Source organism: Mangifera indica, chromosome 4 (genome assembly GCF_011075055.1).
Source record: "Mangifera indica cultivar Alphonso chromosome 4, CATAS_Mindica_2.1, whole genome shotgun sequence".
NCBI classification, from domain to species: Eukaryota; Viridiplantae; Streptophyta; class Magnoliopsida; order Sapindales; family Anacardiaceae; genus Mangifera; species Mangifera indica.
Window position 1 is genome coordinate 6,559,092 of NC_058140.1, and position 21,015 is coordinate 6,580,106.

General features: G+C 34.6%; 1 protein-coding gene and 1 pseudogene across 3 annotated transcripts; one reads left to right on the forward strand and one right to left on the reverse strand.

Annotated features, from left to right (window-relative positions):
* The first annotated feature begins 6,663 nt into the window (after window positions 1–6,663).
* LOC123215094 (glycosyl hydrolase 5 family protein-like) lies at window positions 6,664–9,910 on the forward strand. Of its 3 annotated transcripts, none has more exons than XM_044635153.1 (5): window positions 6,664–6,809; window positions 7,575–7,912; window positions 8,258–8,505; window positions 8,587–9,107; window positions 9,200–9,910. In XM_044635153.1, exons 1-5 carry the CDS (start codon window positions 6,734–6,736, stop codon window positions 9,706–9,708), a joined length of 1,692 nt encoding a protein of 563 aa, XP_044491088.1. In that variant the 5' UTR covers window positions 6,664–6,733; the 3' UTR covers window positions 9,709–9,910. The 3 variants fall into 3 exon arrangements, with proteins under 3 accessions (XP_044491088.1, XP_044491087.1, XP_044491089.1); XM_044635154.1 differs by having other exon boundaries at window positions 6,689–7,121; XM_044635152.1 differs by having other exon boundaries at window positions 6,685–7,912.
* A 59-nt stretch (window positions 9,911–9,969) lies between these two features.
* LOC123215095 lies at window positions 9,970–12,571 on the reverse strand (annotated as a pseudogene).
* Between the last annotated feature and the right edge of the window lie 8,444 nt (window positions 12,572–21,015).

A 21,015-nucleotide genomic window follows, 5' to 3' on the forward strand; every position in this document is an offset into this window, starting at 1 on the left:
AGAGACATGTAAAGAGGATAGTAATTACATCTTTTTGAGAGTTTCTTCACATATTTTAAAGTGATACGATATGTCTGATCATATTGTGATCTTCTCTGTTTTACTTTGCTTTTCCTTTTTCTTCCTTTCCTCTATGTGATCCCTTATATAGGATCAAGAGGAAGGGTAATCTTATCAATTATAATTCAAATTTAAATTCCAAAACTAACTTTTTATTATATTACATGGAGATAGAATAACATTGTGTCTCAACGCAGTAATATGATGTGACTTTTTCACATTCACACAAGATAAGAAAAGAATGTAAACTAGTAGGTCACTTGCTATAGATGAAGGACATCTACTTACATATCTAATAAGAATTTATAAGAATTCCAAAAATGATAATGATAATGACAATCAAGGTTTTAAAATATAATATGAAAATGATTTCGAATAAGAAAAAAAAATCAAATTTCGAAAATACAAAAATAAAGAAATGGTTTTGTTTGTTATAAATTTAATACACAAATATAAAATGATTAAAGAAGAATTGAGAAGGAGAGAAAGCAACTGAGAGAATAATTTTATTTCATGTCCGGATGAAGAGAAAAGGAAGAAGAATTGCATATATCATGAAGAGTAAAGGGGCAGTATTTATAGACATTTGGCTGCCCCATTAGTCAACAAATATGGCTGTAAACATAGCCAATTTTCCAAGCCAATTTTCCAAGCTAATTTAATGCATTTCCATTGCTTTTTGGCCAAAGTCTTCTCACGTGGTGGAAAATCCACCTTCTGCAACACTCCCCCTTGGATTTTCACCACTTATAGATAATTATATTAACCTTGCTAAGAAAAAACCCAATGGGATAAAAACCAAAGCAAAGGAACATAATTATTAAATGTACTGTAAGTTGGCGTTGGACGTGCTTAAACTGCCTCATTAAAAACCTTACTAGGAAAACCCAGTGGGACAAAACCTAGTGAAGGGAAAAAGAGTACAGTGCACCTTTTGTCCAATACTTCAAAATTTTGCCTGATGAATGCTCCCCCTCTTTGTAGTAGTATTAACTTGGTTGCTTGTTGAGCCGCCGCATACCGATGTTATACACTAACTTCTCAAATATTGATGTCGGTAGTGTCTTAGTGAACAAATCTGCAAGATTCTCACTAGATCTGATTTGTTTGACATCAATCTTTTTACTCTGCTGGAGCTCATGAGTGTAAAAGAACTTCGGTGAGATATGTTTGGTTTTGTCTCCTTTGATGTACCCACCTCTAATTTGGGCTATACATGCTGCATTGTCTTCATATAATATGAAAAGAGTGTCTGTTGTAGAAGGAAAACTGCATGCATTCCGGATATGATGGATGACAGACCGTAACCATATACATTCTCGGCTGGCTTCATGGAGAGCTAAAATTTCTGAATGATTTGAAGAAGTTGCAACCAAAGTCTGCTTGGTGGAGCGCCATGATATAGCTGTGTCATTATAAGTGAAAATATATCCCGTTTGTGAACGAGCCTTATGGGGGTCAGAAAGATAACCAGCATCTGCATATCTAACCAAACTAGGATTTTTAGGGGATTTGACATAATAGAATAATCCTAAATCTCTAGTCCCACATAGGTAACGGAGTATATGCTTGATTCCGTTCCAGTGACGACGGGTTGGTGCAGAGCTAAATCAGGCCAATAAATTAACTGCGAAGGATATATCCGGTCTCGTGCATTGGGCCAAATATAATAAGGCTCCAATGACATTAAGATATGATACTTCAGGACCAAGTATTTTTTCATCTTCTTCTTTAGGACGAAATGGGTCCTTTTTTGGATCAAGAGACCGAACAACCATTGGGGTGCTCAAAGGATAAGTCTTATCCATATTAAAGCGTTTTAATAATTTTTCAATATACGCTGATTGATGGATAAGTATTCCATTTGAATTATGCTCGATTTGCAGGCCGAGACAATATTTTGTTTTCCCCAAATCCTTCATTTCAAATTTTTTTTTCAGATATTCAGCAGTTTTTAAGAGCTCTTCAGGAGTCCCAATTAAATTCATGTCATCAACATAAACTGCTACAATAGCAAATCCCGATTCTGACCTTCTGATAAAGACACATGGACATATAGGGTCATTCACATAACCCTCTTTTTTCAAATATTCACTGAGGCGATTGTACCACATACGTCCGGATTGTTTTAATCCATACAATGATCGTTGTAATTTAATTGAGTACAGGCCTCTTGAATTGACACTTTTTGCTTCAAGCAATTTGTATCCTTTAGGGAGTTTCGTGTAAATTTCAGTGTTCAAATTTTCATATAAATAAGTAGTAACTACGTCCATTAGACGCATATCCAGTCCTTCAGAGACTGTTAAACTGATTAAATATCTGAATGTGATTATATCCATTACAGGTGTATATGTTTCATCAAAGTCTATATCGGGCCTTTGGGAAAAGCCTTGGGCTACAAGCCTGGCTTTATATCTAGCAATTTCATTTTTCTCATTTCTTTTTCTCACAAAAACCCATTTATATCCAACGGGTTGTACGTCTTTAGGTGTTGGAACTACAGGCCCAAACAATTGACGTTTTGCTAGAGAAGCGAATTTTGTTTGAATTGCTTCTTCCCATTTAGGCCAATCATGTCTTTGTTTGCACTCAGCCACAGTACGTGGCTCAAAATCATCATCATTCAGAATTTCAGTAGCTACTGCAAATGAGAATATATCATCAATTATAAATGTTTCACGATTCCACATTTCTCGTGTATGAACATAATTTAAAGATATTTCAATATTCTCATTTTCCTATTCTGTAGGATTTTGTACCACTTCAAGGGTTTGTGCCACTTTCAGGGGTTTGTACCACTTCAGGGGCTTGTGCCACTTCTGGGGCTTGAGTCTCTTCAGGGACTATAACCTCTTCTGGAGGAATATTTGTTTGATTATTTACCTTTCTTTTTCGAGGAACAGTGTCCTTCGATCCAACAGGTCTACCACGCTTCTGGCGTGAGGTAGATGGATTAGTCACGGCTCGAATGGACTGTTCAATAGTCACATTGATTCTTGCTGGTGTATTAGCAGCTGGAACATATGATCTTGTCACTTTTGCTGTATCAACAAATGCATCAGGCATTTGGTTGGCAATAATTTGTAATCACACTATCCTTTGCACTTCAGTTTCACTTTGGAATGTGCGAGGATCTAAATGAGACATGGTAGGTACATACCAAGTAAGTTCATGCGTAACTTCAGGAGGCATTTTCTTTTCCCCTAAAGATGGGAAAGTTGTCTCATCAAAGTGACAATCTATAAATCGTGCAGTAAAAAGATCACCTGTTAATGGTTCCAGGTACCTGATAATGGATGGTGAATTATATCCAACATATATTCCCAAACGACGTTGGGGTCCCATTTTTGTGCGTTAAGGGGACGCAATAGGAACATATACAGCACAACCAAATATTCTTAAATGAGATACATTAGGTTGGTAACCAAGAACCAATTGTAGGGGAGAATATTGATGATAAGAAGAAGGTCGCAAGCGAATTAACACTGCAGCATGTAATATAGCATGTCCCCACATAGAAGTAGGTAATTGACTTTTTAATAATAAAGTACGTGCAATTACCTGGAGTCGTTTGATAAGAGACTCAGCTAATCCATTCTGTGTGTGGACATGTGGGACTGGATGTTCAACCTCAATCCCCATTGACATGCAATAATCATCAAATGTTTTGGATGTAAATTCACCAACATTATCTAGCCGTATTGACTTGATCGAATAATCTGCGAAATGTGTCTTTAATTTGATAATTTGTGCTAACAGTTTAGCAAATGCAATATTTCGAGTAGGCAATAAACAAACATGAGACCATCGTGCAGATGCATCAATTAAGACCATAAAATAACGAAATGGCCCACTTGGTGGATGAATGGGTCCACATATATCCCCTTGAATCCTTTGCAGGAATGATGGGGATTCACCTCCAATTTTGGAGGGAGATGGTCTTATTACTAATTTACCTTGAGTACAGGCGGTGCAGAATTGTTCACTAGACAATAAAATTTTATGATTCTGTAATGTATGTCCATGTGAATTTTCAATAATTCTACGCATCATTGTAGATCCTGGGTGGCCTAAACGATCATGCCAAAGCGTAAATGCTTTTGGATCAACGAACTTCTGGTTCGATACTGCGTAGGTTTCAATTGCCTTTATGGTTATATAATACAATCCAGATGATAAAGCAGACAACTTTTCTAGTATAAGCCTTCTTCCGGAGGCATTACTAGTTATACAGATGAATTCTGCACTATTTTCATTCATGGTTTCAAGATGATAACCATTTTTTCTTATATCTTTAAAACTTAGTAGATTTCTTCTGGATCTACTTGAATATAATGCATCATTGATGCTTAATTTAGTCCCATTATTTAACATAATTGTGGCTCTTCCGGAGCCTTCTATCAGATCAATTGATCCTGATATGGTAGTTACTTTAGCTTCAATTAATGCTAAAGATAAGAAAAATTTCTTTTCCTTAAGGATTGTGTGCGTTGTTGCACTATCCACCAAACATATGTCTCCTATATCAGCTTTTGAAGTCAACGCTTCAATTTTGGAGTTCATTTCCTTTCATTTAAAAATTACGTTAGTTATAACGTATACAAAATATTGAAAGGAAGAGAACATGACAATAAAATACAAAATAATATGCATGACTCCAAAATAAATATATATGATGGATTTAATTATAAAAATTTTGGGCATTTCATACTCATAATAACTACTTCTGGTAGTTACGTTCACTTCAGGGAACGATGTATAATGAGAAAATATTAATTCAGATTTTTTTTTCTGATATTGCTACTACAGGAGCAAAAATAAAATGTGGAGAATATTTTATCTTCCACATTCAGGAAAAGATTCTGAATATTACAGAGTTATACTAAATATAGAGTCATTGTATTCATATTTCGGCTTGTAATCTTTCAGGGATATGATGCCAAAAGATAATAGCCTTGTATTTGTCCTTCTGGGATATTTTATTTAGTTAGTTTTTCAAGGCTCACAAATTTTAAGTGGAGACTCATGTTAAAAGCCCATTTAATATTATCCATCTAATTTTAGGAACTTCAGGTTCAATTATTGTCATATTTACAAAACTTCTGGTTTTGTAAACAATATATATGAGTTAATCTTTGAAACTTCAGGTTCAAATATTATTTCATATTTACAAAACAGCTGATTTTGTAGGAGAAATATTGGGATTAATTTTGGAAGCTTCAGGTCCATATATTATCCCATATATACAAAACTTCTGGTTTTGTAATTCGTTTTCAGAATATTATAATACGTATTCTGATTATGGTTTTGGACTTCAAGTCCATATTTTTCACACTTTATGCAAACTTCAGGTTGCAAAGGTGATATCATTATTAAAATAAAGACTTTGATGAAACTGGGGACTTCCGGCCCATATTTATGAAACTGGGGACTTCCGGCCCATAAACATGTATTCTCATGATTTTACAAACTTCAAGTTGTAAATCGTAAAACTCGGGACTTCGGGCCCATATATATGATTTTCTCACGATTTTACAAGCTTCAGGTTGTAAATCGGATATAAATAAAAGTAAAAATTCAAATAAATAAAGATACGAATAAATAAATATTCAAATAAATGGAATACAATAAAAATAAACATTTAAATAATATCAGGACTTCCGACCAGATTCTTGGTTTTGTAAGCTTCAGGTTACAAATAATGTTTATGACTTTAGGTCACAAATTTATAATTTCGTAAACTTCGGGTTACGAACGATATTCAGGATTTCAGATCCAGATTCATGATATTCAGGACTGCAGGTCCAGATTCATAATTTTGTAAACTTCAAGTTACAAATAAGATTCAGAACTTCAGGTTCAGATTTATGTTATTCCAGACTTCAGGTCTAGATTCAAGAGTTTCAGAACTTTAGATCCAGATTGACAATTTTGCAAACTTCAGGTTGCAAATATTGTATAATTATAAAAAAAATTAAGCAAAAAAAAACAGAAATTAAAAGTCAACTGGGATATCACAACTGGGATATCCATATTGATAATATTTAAACATCATAACAACATAATATAAAGATATTATATACCTGAGCTGATCGTGCTGATAACATGTTATAAATTTAATACAAAAATATAAAATGATTAAAGAAGAATTGAGAAGGAGAGAAAGCAACTGAGAGAATAATTTTATTTCATGTCCGGATGAAGAGAAGAGGAAGAAGAATTGCATATATCATGAAGAGTAAAGGGGCAGTATTTATAGACATTTGACTGCCCCATTAGTCAACAAATATGGCTGTAAACATAGCCAATTTTCCAAGCCAATTTTCCAAGCTAATTTAATGCATTCCCATTGCTTTTTGCCCAAAGTCTTCTCGCGTGGTGGAAAATCCACCTTCTGCAACATTGTTATTATTTTTTATATTAAATATGAAATATTAGAATAAGTCAAACTTAATTTTATATAATTTGTATATTTTCATTTTTAGTAATGGATGCAAATTTCTGTCTTGAGAGATAAATTGTCAACTAGATAGAGACATTCATAAATAAAAATTTGAAAATGATGGAGAGAGTACGATTAAATTGGCAATTTTTTCACCAAGAAGACCCAAAAGGCAGCTGGATATCATGCCAAAATCACCCCCTAGAGTAAAATTTTGCAGCCCCTTTTATGTTGCTTCTCCTGTGTCTGCAGTTTATAAATCTGACTCTGCAGTGTCTGCCCCAGCTCAAATTGCTCTCTGCAGGTAGCTTCCTGCTTGCTGCCCTCTGTTGTTCATTCATCTTTTTGGAAGCATGGTGCGCGTCTCCTTAAAACAGTATATAAAAGTTCCACAGTTTTTTGTTTGTTCCCAGCAATTGTACCATAGTTTTCATTACTCGTATAGTTTGGGCTTCAAGGGCAACCCCTTTTGTAATTGTTGTTGGTTGCTTCCTTCCTCTCTCTTAAGGCCTATCATTGCAAACATTTTGATAGTATCTCAAGAGAAGTGATTGTTGATCCTGGGTGCTTGTCGCCCTTGCTTGCCTTGCTGTCCTGCTCTCCAGGACGAGTTTAGGTTGTTTCTCAACCTTGCAGGCTGTGTCTTTTCTATTTGTTCTTTTTGCTTAGCAAATATATATGTGTGTGTGTGTGTGTCTATTCACTATAAAAAAAAAAATGGCCATCTTAAAAGTCATGAAGATATATAATTATAGATAGTCTTGTCGTTCAACCCAAGAGTATATGTGTTGCCTTACAGGTTAACTAAACTTTCCCCAGAAGAGTGGCAATGCAATTTCTTAACACTACAGCTGATTCACCTATGTTACTTGCCGTGTTTCCAAAACCAATATAAATAATATTATACACTTAAGTCAGTTCATCATCACTATTTTTTATATATATATATGTGCCTTCAGCGTTGAGAGTTTGTTTGTCACTTGAGAAAAAATGAATAGGTTCTTTTCCTTCTCCCTCTTCTCAGTTATGCATCTTCTCACAGTGTTTTCCATTAAATATTTTAAACCAGTGGATGGGTTTCCTCTCTCCACCAACTCGAGATGGATCGTGGACGATAAAAGCGGTCAACGAGTAAAGTTAGCCTGCGTGAATTGGGCATCACATCTTGAACCAGTTGTTGCAGAGGGGCTTAGCAAGAAGCCCGTGGACGCCATCTCCAAAGAGATTCTGGCAATGGGATTCAATTGTGTGAGGTTTACTTGGCCAATCTATTTGGCTACCAATGACTCTTTGGCCTCTCTCACAGTTAGACAGTCTTTTCTAAAAATTGGTTTGACCGAAACCATTGCTGGTATTCAAACCAATAATCCCTCAATCATTGATCTTCCTCTCATCGAAGTCTTCCAAGTGAGATAATTTACCATCTATTACTTGATATTTTTCGGTGGTTGATCTTATCAATGAGTTTGAAACTTTCCTAGCTTATTGGTGAGATTTGAATAGGATAAGATAAGCAATGCAACTACCAGTTGCGATGAAAACAATGGGTTGATAGGGACGTGGTTGATTTTTCTTTCTCTTTTTAAGGCTTATCCAGGGAATAGGATGATGCTAATAAAAATGTTATCATTGGTGTAATGTTTTATTTAGATCATATAAATTTGTTTGAGGAATCTAGGTGTCCAAGTTTTGAGTAAAATAGATAGTCATTTATATTATACTAATGAAATGATATTATTTACATGATTTCAGGCAGTGGTATCCAATCTTGGGGCCAACAATGTTATGGTGATATTAGATAACCACATAACAAAGCCTGGTTGGTGTTGCAGTAACACTGACGGCAATGGATTCTTTGGTGATCAGTACTTTGATCCACAACTCTGGATCAACGGTCTCACCAAAATGGCTACTTTGTTTAATGGAGTCACTAATGTTATTGGCATGAGCTTGAGGAATGAATTGAGAGGCCCCAAACAGAATATAAATGATTGGTACAGGTACATGAATTCCTACATGAATTACCTTGGATTTTCTGACAATCAAAGTCTAATTAATTCCTACATGAATTCATGAGCTAGATACATGCAGAGAGGAGCTGAAGCTATGCACTCAGCAAATCCAAATGTTCTTGTCATTCTCTCGGGCTTAAATTTTGACAAAGATTTATCATTCATTGACAATCAACCAGTGAATCTCTCATTTACTGGAAAGACAGTATTTGAGGCACACTGGTATAGTTTTACAGATGGGCAAGCATGGGTAAATGGTAATCCAAATCAAGTGTGCGGGCGAGTGGTTAATAATTGGAAGGGGTCATCAGGGTTTTTGTTGGATAAAGGGTGGCCATTGTTGGTGAGTGAGTGGGGAGTGGATTTAAGAGGAACCAATGTGAATGATAATAGGTTTTTGAACTGTATCTTGGGAGTGCTAACTGAGTTTGACTTGGATTGGGCCCTTTGGACGCTGGTTGGGAGTTACTATTTAAGAGAAGGTGTTGTTGGGCAAAATGAGTATTATGGTGTTTTGAATTGGAACTGGTGTGAGATCAGAAATGCAAGCTTTTTACAGAGAATTTCGTTTCTTCAATCTCCGATTCGAGGTAAATTTACCTAATTTAATGAAAACACCAGGATAAAAGAATACCTTGATGGTTATTATTCATAAATCTCTGCTTGTATTTTTGACCTACAGGACCCGGTTTATCAGAAAGAACTCTGCACAAGGTGATTTTCCATCCATTAACAGGTCTTTGTGTCCTGAGAAAATCATTCTTTGACCCACTGAGGTTAGGTCCTTGCACCGAAACAGAACCGTGGAAGTACACACCGCAAAAGATTTTATACCTAAAGGGGACATATTTCTGCTTACAATCAAACGGACTGGGGAAGCCAGCTAAACTTGGCTTAATATGCAGAGAATCTAATACAAGATGGGAAATCATATCAGATTCTAAGATGCACCTGTCATCTATGGCAGAAAATGGTACCACTCTTTGCCTGGATGTAGACTCAGGCAACACCCTGGTTACAAATACCTGTAAATGCTTTGGCACAAATAATTCATGTGATCCTGCAAGTCAATGGTTCAAACTTGTCGACAGCACTAGAAGTTCTTCTCCAGCTAAATCATTCTTACAATTCAACCCACCTAAGGATTTTCCTGGAACTGATTTCCTATGGAAATTATTTAACTCATTCTGATGGCAGCTCAAAATGCAAATAATAGACAACAAAGGCATGGCAATTTGTAGTTTGAATGCAGAATGCCTCTTATAGTAGAAATCAATTAAAGAATTATGGATCCTGCTCGTTAGTCAGAGTAAATGGAAAACCATTGTAATTATTTATGTTTGTCATTGCACAAGACCGTACTGAAGTAAATAAAGTATCAGCGTTGCAGTTATATATAAGGGTTGATACATTATAAATAGCTGAAGTGAAAACCTAAAAAGATAAGAATAATACTACTTAATTTTTAAGTTTCCATTATGCCTATACAATCATTAAAATGCAATTACAGAATTAACACACAGAACGAGTGTACTAGCTCAATTAATCTAAGCATACTATGAAATCAAGAAACCAAAGATCTTGGATCACAATTTGACAGTTGAATCGGTAATGTTTCTCCCTGGCTTGCACTTAAAAAAGGCAAGATAAAGTATAAACAACCCAGGAGTGTACACAAACAAAATCAAGTGCAGCATGCAGTTCAAACATATTCTTCCATTGCATCTACTACGATCACCTCCACCTTTTCTATTAATAGTGTAATCTTGGTCAAAAGAACCTCTGCAACCACGACAGAATTATGTTATCTAATTATCCAAATACATTAAATAGCCTGAACAACCATTGAAAAAATTTTGAAATGTTAACAAAGTGACTTCACAAAGCATATGGCAGAGAGCAAGATGAAAGTGATGTTGTAAAAATAGTCACTAACCAGTCCTTGTAGGAAAAGAATATCCATTTGAACTGACATACAAGCGAGGATTGAGCAACGGATGGTTTCTCATATACTCTTTGTGCCCCTACACGGCAAGCATCATAGAAAAATCAATTTATTAATAATTGTCAGTGAAGTAATAAAGACATAAATGTACATACAGAAAAAGATCTCCTCAACAAAGAAAATTAGGGAATAGTCAATCAACCTTTGTTATGACATAAATGTCTACATGGCTTCCACTTCCCAAATTGTTAAATATGCCAGAACAGAGAGCTTCAGACACCAAACTTATTCCTTCTTCCTTCAGCACAAAAATACAATCAACTCATTATTAAGTAGCAAAACTTAAATACTATATGCAAAAAATAAAAGCTATTCTCTAGAAGCCAATTACTATCCAACAATTTAGCACACCAACTTACAGTCAGTCCTTCATGGTACTTCGACTCAAAAACAACCATTCCGGCCAGTGAACCAAAGCCCATTGTAGCAAATAAAACTGTGTCTGTAGATCCATAAGGATAGATCTGTGCAACACAATAATTCAATAATAAAAATCAGCACGACTAACATTTAGAGAACATAAAAGTTCAGGCTGTACAAGTAAAACTAACATACAATGTGTAGATGTGGCCCAGTGATATCAACTCAACTCCCCCACGCACCAAAGCAGCTTGTACATGACCTTGGTATCTTAACAAATGAATTAACCAGTCAGAACTTCCTTTATTATTTGCTAAAACAAAACTTCAAACAGTTCTATGGGCAGTTTTCTCAAAATTGGCTCCCTTGAAAAGATGAGACTTCAAAAGAGGAAGAGCTGTCACAACCCTTGATTCACAAACAGTATGATCGATGCAGCTGCAGCTGTAAACTAATCATTTCTGGAGACACTCATGATTTAAACAGAAAATTACCATAAGATTGACACTGAATTTTATAGAGGGACTTGGAATATAACAGATTATAATGTAGCATATAAAAGCATTACTCTTAATCGTTGTTCTAGATTGTAAAGATGAAATTGTAAAGCACCTGTTACAGCCTCTGTATCAGCAGCAGTTCCAGCACCACAACAACAGTAAATATTAGGTGCCATATAATGGATCTTCTCACAATTTTTATCACAGACAATGGACCTAGCAGTCGCTCTGGTGTCTGCTCCAAGGTTGACTTCATCCTATAAAGAACTTATGCAAAAAAGAAAAGTTTAATGATAAAAACTGAGCTCTAACAAAAGTATCAAGGTATCAGTTACATAAAGTAAGCTTGATCAAAGTCATATGTACAAAGTAACTTTAAACCAACAAAAATTAAGCATTCTGATGGACTTGCAAGTCACAACTAACAAAATACAACCCAAAAATATATCTTGGCTGCTATTTACACACATAATTAGTACATTCCCCAGAATAATTAAATTTGAATCTTCCGGTCCTAGCCACAGACATCCCACTCTCAATTATAAGCTCCACAGTGGTATTTTTCCAACATACTGAAACAAAAATATGCATATCCGCACATGCTTCTGTTACTTAATATGATAACTTAATGGGTAGCTAATCAGGGTAAGTAAAAAACAGCAATATCAAACTAGTCAGGGTCAGGATTTAGCGTGATTCCCTAAATCAGCTGCTTCCCTAAGTGAGTAAAGGAGAGGAGGGTTGCAGCATGCAGATGCCAGTGACAATTTATGGCCATTCTATCAACACGAATCCTAAAGAAATATAAACAAACTCCAGACCTTCCACTATAACATAAGTAACATAGTATTCAAAATTCATAACAAATGATTGCAAAGAAATTAAACAAGAAGCTCAAAGCATATGAACTAATAATTTTAAGATTATAAATACCTGAAAGACAAGACCAACAATTGTTGTCCCAGTCTTGCGATAATACGGAGGCTTAGCGGCTTTCTTTGAAAGCACATCATTCTTCCTACATAAATCAAAACTAAAACCACCTATTGAAGAAATTTCCGTGGCTGCCTTGCTCATATTGGACTTCAACTAAAAAAATCTAATAGTTGAAGAAAGGAAAATGGCTTCATAAATCTATTATATCAACAATATTTAACACAACAAATTAGCTTTTAAACTAAAATCAGTTAAAGAAAGGCCAAAAGACTTTTTCCCACCAAAGATATAGAGAAACTCTAAAATTTTACCTTCTAATTTTTAAAAACTTAGATACTTACTTATAAACCAATTTTCATTAAAAATCTCAATCCTAGTTAAAAATAAAACTATCATTTATTAAAAAATTTTAAAAACAAAAGTTTTATCATATTTTTCTTTCTAGGTTTAAAAATTTATAATTTTCCCCCACTCAAGATTTAAAAAGTGATAATTTCCCCTAAGTTTTATTTCTTCTCTCTCCAACAACCATCTCTAACAATGGTGACAAGCTGAATAAGGGACGAAGAGACAACGACATCTCCAACATCTTCGTCGTCTCTTCCTAGATGAAGATCCATCGATGTCTCTTCGTCTCCATCCAAGATGAGACAGAGATTGTCTCCATCTAGGGTTTCCTCGTTTCCTGTCATTTCCTGTTGTTGACGTCGTGACGATTGTCTAGTCTTGATGATATCCCAATTAAACCCATAAACCATTCCCGTGATTTTCCTCGTTATTGGATAGTTCAGGCAAGGCAAGGTAAACGTCGGCTCAGCTTAGGTGAAGGAAGAGGCTCGAGATGGGTGGAAAGGATGCCGAAAAGGATGCTAAAAACTAAAGTTCAAGAGGGGGCGAAATTGTAGTATTTAAAAGTTCTAGGGCAGCCAAAATTGGAAAAAAGATGGAAACCTTGCATTTGGGGGTAAGGGGGAATGGACTTTTCAAAGTTATAAAACTTTGGCAGAGTTAAAGTTGTTAGTTTTTAAAATTTAGAAAGAAAAATATAATGAATTATACATATTTTTTTAAAGGGAAAAGGATTATTTCCCACCCAATTTTTAACCTAATCTCAAAAGCATACCCAAGCCTGATGAAAAATCCAAACGCTCACCCATCTCTAAACCACCGTTAAGTTTTCTGTTAAATATAGGGGTAAAACTGTCATTTTATTTTTTATATTCAAGTTATATAATTTTATCGCATTTTTCCCCTCCAATTTTAAAAATTAACTTTTCCACCATACCTGAACTTTGAAAAGTGACTTTCACCCCCTTCAATCCCTAATTTTTTTTCACTTTCCCTCCGGCCACCGACCACGATGTGGTTGGAGGGAGAATGACGAGCGTCGTCGAGATCTGGACGATGCTTGTCGACCTTCATTGGACAATGGAGCGTCGTTCATTCTCTAGACGACGCTATTCTGGACGACAAAACGTCGTCCAAAGATCTGGACAACAAAGCGTCGTCCAGATCTAGACGATGATCGTCAACCTTCACTGGACGACGGAGAGTCATCTATTCTCTGGATGACGCATGTCGTCCAAAGATCTGGACGACGCTCGTCATCCAGAGGACGATGATCGTCGTCCAGAGGTAGGTCTTTGGACAAAAACTTCTTCATCATCGGTCGGCCATCGTTGGAGAAAGTGATTGGATTTCAGGGGAAAAAAGTAAATTTTTTAAAACTTAATTCAGGGACAAATGTTAGTTTTTCAAATTAAAGGGGGGAAAATGAGATAAAATTTTAATTATTTAATATTATTGATAAAATGACGAATTAGCCCTTTAACCCTAACAGAAAATATATGGGTGGGTCCTAACAGTTAAACTTTGGATGGGTGTTTAGATTTTTCATCAGGCGTGGGTATACTTTTAAAATTGGGTTAAAAATTGGGTGGGAAATAATCTTTTTCCCTTTTTAATATTATTATTAAACTAACGATTTTATCCTAACCCTATTTGAAAATTTAAAAAAAAAAATAGATCATACGTGGATATTTCAGATTTTAAATGTTACAAAATAGAACTTTGAGATTTCAGTATACCTTGGGTGAAAACAAGTCTTTTGGCCGTTAAAAAAATAGGAGAAGGACTATTTCCCACTTAACTTTTGATGCGTTTTTAAAATGCCACCCACGACAGATGAAAATCCACTTTTCCCACCCGTGAGCCATTAATATGGATGATATCTGTTTGCATAAGGGTAAAATGTCCATTTTACCCTTGTTAGATGAAATAACAAAAATATCTCTCAATTTAGTCTACACAATTTATCTCAAAATTGATGTGAGGGTTTTACCATTCACCCCCCTTAGGTTTTAGAAACTAACATTTCACCTTACCTAAAGTTTTTAAACTTTGAAAACTAACATTTTCATCCCCAAACCTAGGGTTTCCATAGTTTTCAACAAACAACCACCCCCCATAACTTTCAAAACTAGCAGTTTCACCCCCATTCTTTAACTTCATCTCCCGACGTCGTCTCCGACATCGTCACCAACCTCCTCCTTCTCCTGGTGCGACGGCGGTGGTGCGATGAAGAGATCTTCATCTCCTAGTTGCACGGTACGACGAAGAGACGAAGATCTCTTTGTCGCATGATGTGACGAAGAGACAGAGATCTCTTCATCGCACCACCGTGCGACGAAGAGGTCTCTCTTCATCGCTCCACCCAGACGATGAAGGATGACTCTTTGCTATCCTTCGTCGCTCGTCATGTTGTCCAGACGCTACAACGAAGGACGACGAAGCGTCAGCCTTCGTCTATTCTTCCAGATTTGGACGACGCTTTGTCGTCCAGATCTGGGCAACAAAGGGTCGTCCTTCATCGTCCTTTGTAGTCAGAGATGAGAGATCGATCGATTGCGTCGGTCATCGGTGGTGGCCGGAGAAGGAAGCAAACCCTAAGGGTGAAATATAAACTTTTCAAACTTTGAGGATAGGTTAGTTATTAGTTTTTAAAACCTGGAGGGGGGAAACGGTAAAATTTTAAAATTTTAAGGTTTTAAATAGTAAATGACGATTTTGCCCCTGTCTCTAACTGAAAAATTGGGCGACAGTTTGGTCACGGGTGGGAAAAGTGGATTTTCATTTGTCGTGGGTGGCATTTTGAAAACGCATCAAAAGTTATGTGGGAAATAGTCCTTCTTAGGGCTGGACTTGAGCCGAGCCAGCTCGAGCTTGAGCTCGGCTCGGCTTGGTTCGAGTTGAAAAGGAGTCGGGCTCTGCTCAGCTCGATCGAGCTCGAGCTGGCTCGGTAAATTTTTTTTTTAAATTTTTTTTTAAAATTTTTTTTTTAAATTTTTTATACAAAACGACGTCGTTTTGATCCATATATATATATATATAAAAACGATGTCGTTTTGATATGAAAAATGAGCCAAGCCGAGTCGAGTTCGGCTCGAGCCAAACTCGAGCCGAGCCGAGTTCGGTTCGAGCTGCACTCGAGCCGAGCCGAGTTCGGCTCGAGCCGAACTCGAACCGGCCATAAATAAACCAAGCCGAGCCCGAGTTGGCTGCGAGTCGAGCTCGGCTCGGCTCGAATCCAGCCCTAGTCCTTCTCCCTAAAAAAATTACATAAACAATGTAACAAGTTGTCTAAAACAAAGCCATTGTTGGCCATGAAGAGTTTTTATTCATCCAGCTTGAAATTCTAACTTATAAATTACCAGCAAATTCGTTCAAAATCATAAATATAGGTCTCATGAAATTAATATATGGTCAACAAAAAAACCCTAGAATGTTTGATTTGCAGAAGGAGCCCTAGGTGAATCTAAAATTCCCATTTTTCTGGGAAATGCGACCTAATATTTTCCATCGCTTAGTAAGAAAAAAACACTATCTAATGGATCAAATGAAACCAATTAGCCGGCTTAAGAGGAACATAATTTAATATTTTTTTCTTCCTTTCTATTATAGATTTGAATTATCAAGACCAAATGGCATTGCACGCAATGACTAGAAGGGACAAGATACTTCATTTCATCATACTTATGCAAGGAATGTTGATGTTTTACTTAAATCTGGATCAGTGACATTTTGCCAATAAGAATAAACATTTAAAGGAATATATTTAAAGGAAAAGAATAATTATAAAAAATAAAAACTTTCACTCATTTTTCATTAGGTATATCAAAGAATATATTGTTAACTACTCTTGCAATAGTTAACATGAACCTAAAGGGAAGTGAACAGGTTTTTAACAAAAAATTAAAGTATATATTTAATAAATTTCATAGTAAACTTTACAAAGCACATAACAACAACAGTAGCAATAAATTAACAAACATATTACGATTTTACAAATAAATTTTACAACAAAAATAAATAACAATATCAACAGCAACTATAACAACAACAGCAGACAAAATTTAATAAGTTTGAGTTATAGAAATACTCAATTAAAGTGGTTCAGAGTTTTTTCTTGCAAGTCTCCTACATCCATTTCTCTAAGCAAATTGTCTTGGAGTTTCACTAACTTTTGAAAAATTTTCTACACATAATATATCCAAGATTGCGTTCACTATATTAGTTGATACAAGATTGCGCTCACGATGTTTAATTACAAAGAGATAAAAGTATTAATGTCTCTATAAAGCTATAAATACAAGTTTGAGTACACAAAACTCTCAATGAATAAAAGTGGAAGCTTAGTCAGAGTGATAGAGAAATCAAAGTAATTTTAATTTTTTTTCTACTTTGTAGATTTTTTTAACCTTTTGCTCTTCAATTTGAAACCAATTTATAGAGCTAGTTGAATTTCGTTGGATTGGGCTATTGTCGAGAATCGATTGAAAATTTTGGTGGAGAAAACGAACCTTGATTAGAGTTGCAATAGATAGCTTTAAATATACTCAGTATGGGCAGCAAATTAGTGTCATGGGTAGCTTGCTTTATTTATATGTTTAAAAAAAAACTAGAAACTTGAACAAGTATATGTCGGCTTGTGCATGGTTGAAGTGAGGGTTTGATTTCAAGAGGGGCACAACTGGGAAGATTTTAAACATGTCACAATTTGATTGAATTTTGTGTCATGACTAAGAGGTTTTCAAAAAACTGCATGGGGGGAACGAATTTACACATGTCACACCTGTACTAGATTTTGTGTCACAGTTAGGATAATTTTTAGAATGTCCTAACTGGGACATTTAATGCAACTAGACATGTGACGATGAGGCATTACTTGGAAGTGACATATGACAACAATTTATGAAGAAAGATGTCATGGTTGGGATAATTTTCAAGTGTCCTAACTAGGGCATTTAATGCATGTGACTTGAAAAAATTTAATGGTCATGGCTTGGACATTAAATGAATGTGTTGAAAATGACACAACTGGACTTTTGCTCTTTTTGAGTCATTTTTATTTTCAGAACACTGAACGATTAATGTATAAATTGGTCATGAGAGAGATACGACCAATATTTTCTTTCTTTAGATTTATCTGCAAATTTCACATTTTGTCATCTTATAATGCATTCATGCATTTTTTGGACATGTTAGTAAATTAAAGTTATATTTTTATCATCATCAAAACATTAAAATTCAATAATCTCACCTTTTTTGATTGATGACAAAAATTTTGTTTAGAAAGAAAATATAATACAAAGTGAGAAATTTAAATATGAACCACACTTACTCTCTTTCACTTTTAGCCTAAAAAAAAGAGACAATATTTTCTTTTACTAATTTCTCCTTTTTTTTGTTAGCAATCAAACATCAGTATCAAATAATGTTACACAAAATCACTATGGAATAAAAATCAAGCAGATAACTCCGTATTCAATATCAATATATAATAAATGAGAGTCAACTTCAAAATATAGCAAAAATAAAATAAAAAACCAAGATTATGACAACAAAATATGAAATGCATGATCACGGATGATGATGCATCCAATCATGAACTTCTTGTTGAAAGCTCTCATGATCCTCTCTTAAGCGTTGTTGTTCATGCATGATATGATCTCACTTGTCTTGAATTCCATCTAGACAAAGATGTAGAGCCTGAAACCTTTCACTCATGAAACTCATCATATTAGCATAATGAATTTGGAATGGGTTTATCATTTCTTCACCTTCTATTCTAGGTCATTTTTCAGTTCGAGAGTTCAATCCTAGAATATTATGAGGTGGTAAAGGAACATGATACTCAGGAGGAATTTGTTCTTCTTCACTGTCAATAATTTTTTGATGCCTTGGATGGTAAGCTCTAAATTGATAGCCTCTTTTATTAGTTCGTTCAAACAATTCCATCTTTATCAAGGATTGAGTTGAAAGAAGTTTGGATCTTTAAATTTTATGAGGTAATCTGTATCTTCTACAGTCAGATTTAAGTTTTATTGCAATGAAGGATACGATCATACCAAACTAAATTGCATGATCATCATTTTTAATAAGGTACAATCGATGGATAAACCAGCAAACAGTATCAACTTGAATTTCATACTCTGCAGCAAATATCAATTGTAAGTCATAAATTAAAACAGATCCATTCGAGTCTGTTCAGACATTTAGAGTATAAATAATTAACCTATGAAGTACCTTATAGACTAGATTATTTAACTTTCTAAAGTTAGACAAATGTGAATCATAAACTTCTTGACCTCCTAACTTATTCCAAGCTACAGAGTGATTAAAGTTTTTTGGAGTACCCATTGTTCCATCACTGTCACATTCCAACCATTCAACAAACATTTCTAGAGTAACAATAAAATCATTTGCATGTAATTTGAATTTCATCGTGTAGTCTACAATATGATGTTTAGCATCCATTCCTACTTTCAAAAAACTATAAAACTTATAAACCAGATTTTTATATACATCAAGCCTTATAAAAAATAGATTCCCCTATTTCAACCAATTTACTATCTTCATAAATTGATCAGCAATACCAATTTTCTCTGAAATAGGCAAGAACACATTCTTTCCCATAAAAACTTTTTTATTTCTAATTTCAGTCAAGTAAATCTTTTGTTCATCACTTTCAACAAGGATATTGTAATATGAATGAGAATTGCCTAAATACTTGGACCTAGGTTATCTAGTTCTTGGAGCCATGAAGATGAATCACAATGTTAAGGACTTGAATTTACCGAAGACATAAATTTGTGATAATCAAGATGAATCCAAGAGCAAACCGTGAGAACTTATCAACAAGAATTTTCCATGAAGAAATGCAATATGGTGTGAGTATGCTATAAGTGTTGTCCTTGTGAGAATTTTGAAAGAAAAAAGATGAAGCAAAGTGATGCAAAGAAAAACAAAGAAGAAGAAAATGTATGTCGGCAAGGGAAATGAATAGAAAAGAAAGTTTAGAGAAAAATAATAATATTATTATCATGTGACATTAAATGACAAAAATTATATATATATAAAATTAATTTTTTTAATTATATGAACACATTATCATGGGTGGCATGATTTGCATCTACACTATGACATATGTGACCTTAAACAAAATTAAAAAAAATATAAAATATGTAAATATGAATACATGTACTATTGTGAGTGTCATGATCACATTTAGCTTGTTGTGCCAAAAATCCCTTTTAAATGATGCATTTTCGAAAAAAAAATTTTAAAGCCTTTCTAGATCAAGGTTTTCAGACAATCACAACAAAAACGATAAAATATAGAGTGTCTTCAGCAGAAAGATGTATTGATCGAAAGATGTATTGATCAAAATATCTCAAAAAATATGAAATTTGAATATTTTAATCAAATTAAGGACATTTGATATAATTCGAGATTCGATCAACTTTGAACACAAGTTTGAATTGATTCAATTCGAATTTATATTATGCAGTTATGCTATGTGAATGGAAATACATTTTCAAATGATCACAAATCATCCATATTCATCTTAACAAGCACAAACATCACATAATCAATATCATAATCAAACAAGATACCATAATAGAGTTAACACAATCAAAAATTTATATCCATAAAAGCATTCACTATTTACTTGATTTGTGTTAATCATACCAAGTTCTCTTTGGATAAAACAAAACTAATCCTTATCAAAAGGCTTAGTAAAAATGCCAGCAAGTCGATTGTTAGTATCAATAAATTCAATCTGATTTCACCCTTACTAACATGATCACGCAAAAAGTGATGTCTAATATCTAATGTCTATGTGTTTTTTCCTAGAATGCAAGATAGGATTTTTGGAAAATTGAATGATACTTGTATTTTCACAAAAGATTGAGATGTTTTTTAATTTCAAAACCAAAATCCATAAGTTGTTGTTTCATCCATAAAAGTTGTGCGCAAAAACTAGCCGCAGAAACGTATTCGACTTTCGTAGTAAATGTTGCCACTGAATTTTGTTTCTTTGAAAACCAAAAGACAAGCATGTTACCTAAAAAATTACAAGTGCCACTTGTGCTTTTCCTATTTATTCGACATTCTTCAAAATCAACATCTAAAAATGCTCATAATTCGAATAAGGATCTCTTAGAGTACCATATACCAATATTTTGGGTTCCCTTAAGGTATCTCAAGATTTGTTTCATGGCATTTAGTTGTGATTCCTTAGGATTCGCTTGAAAACGTGCACACATGCTTACACTAAACATGATATCGGGTCTAGATGCGGTTAAATATAATAATGCACCTATCATTAGGGATGACAACGAGGAGGGGCGGGGA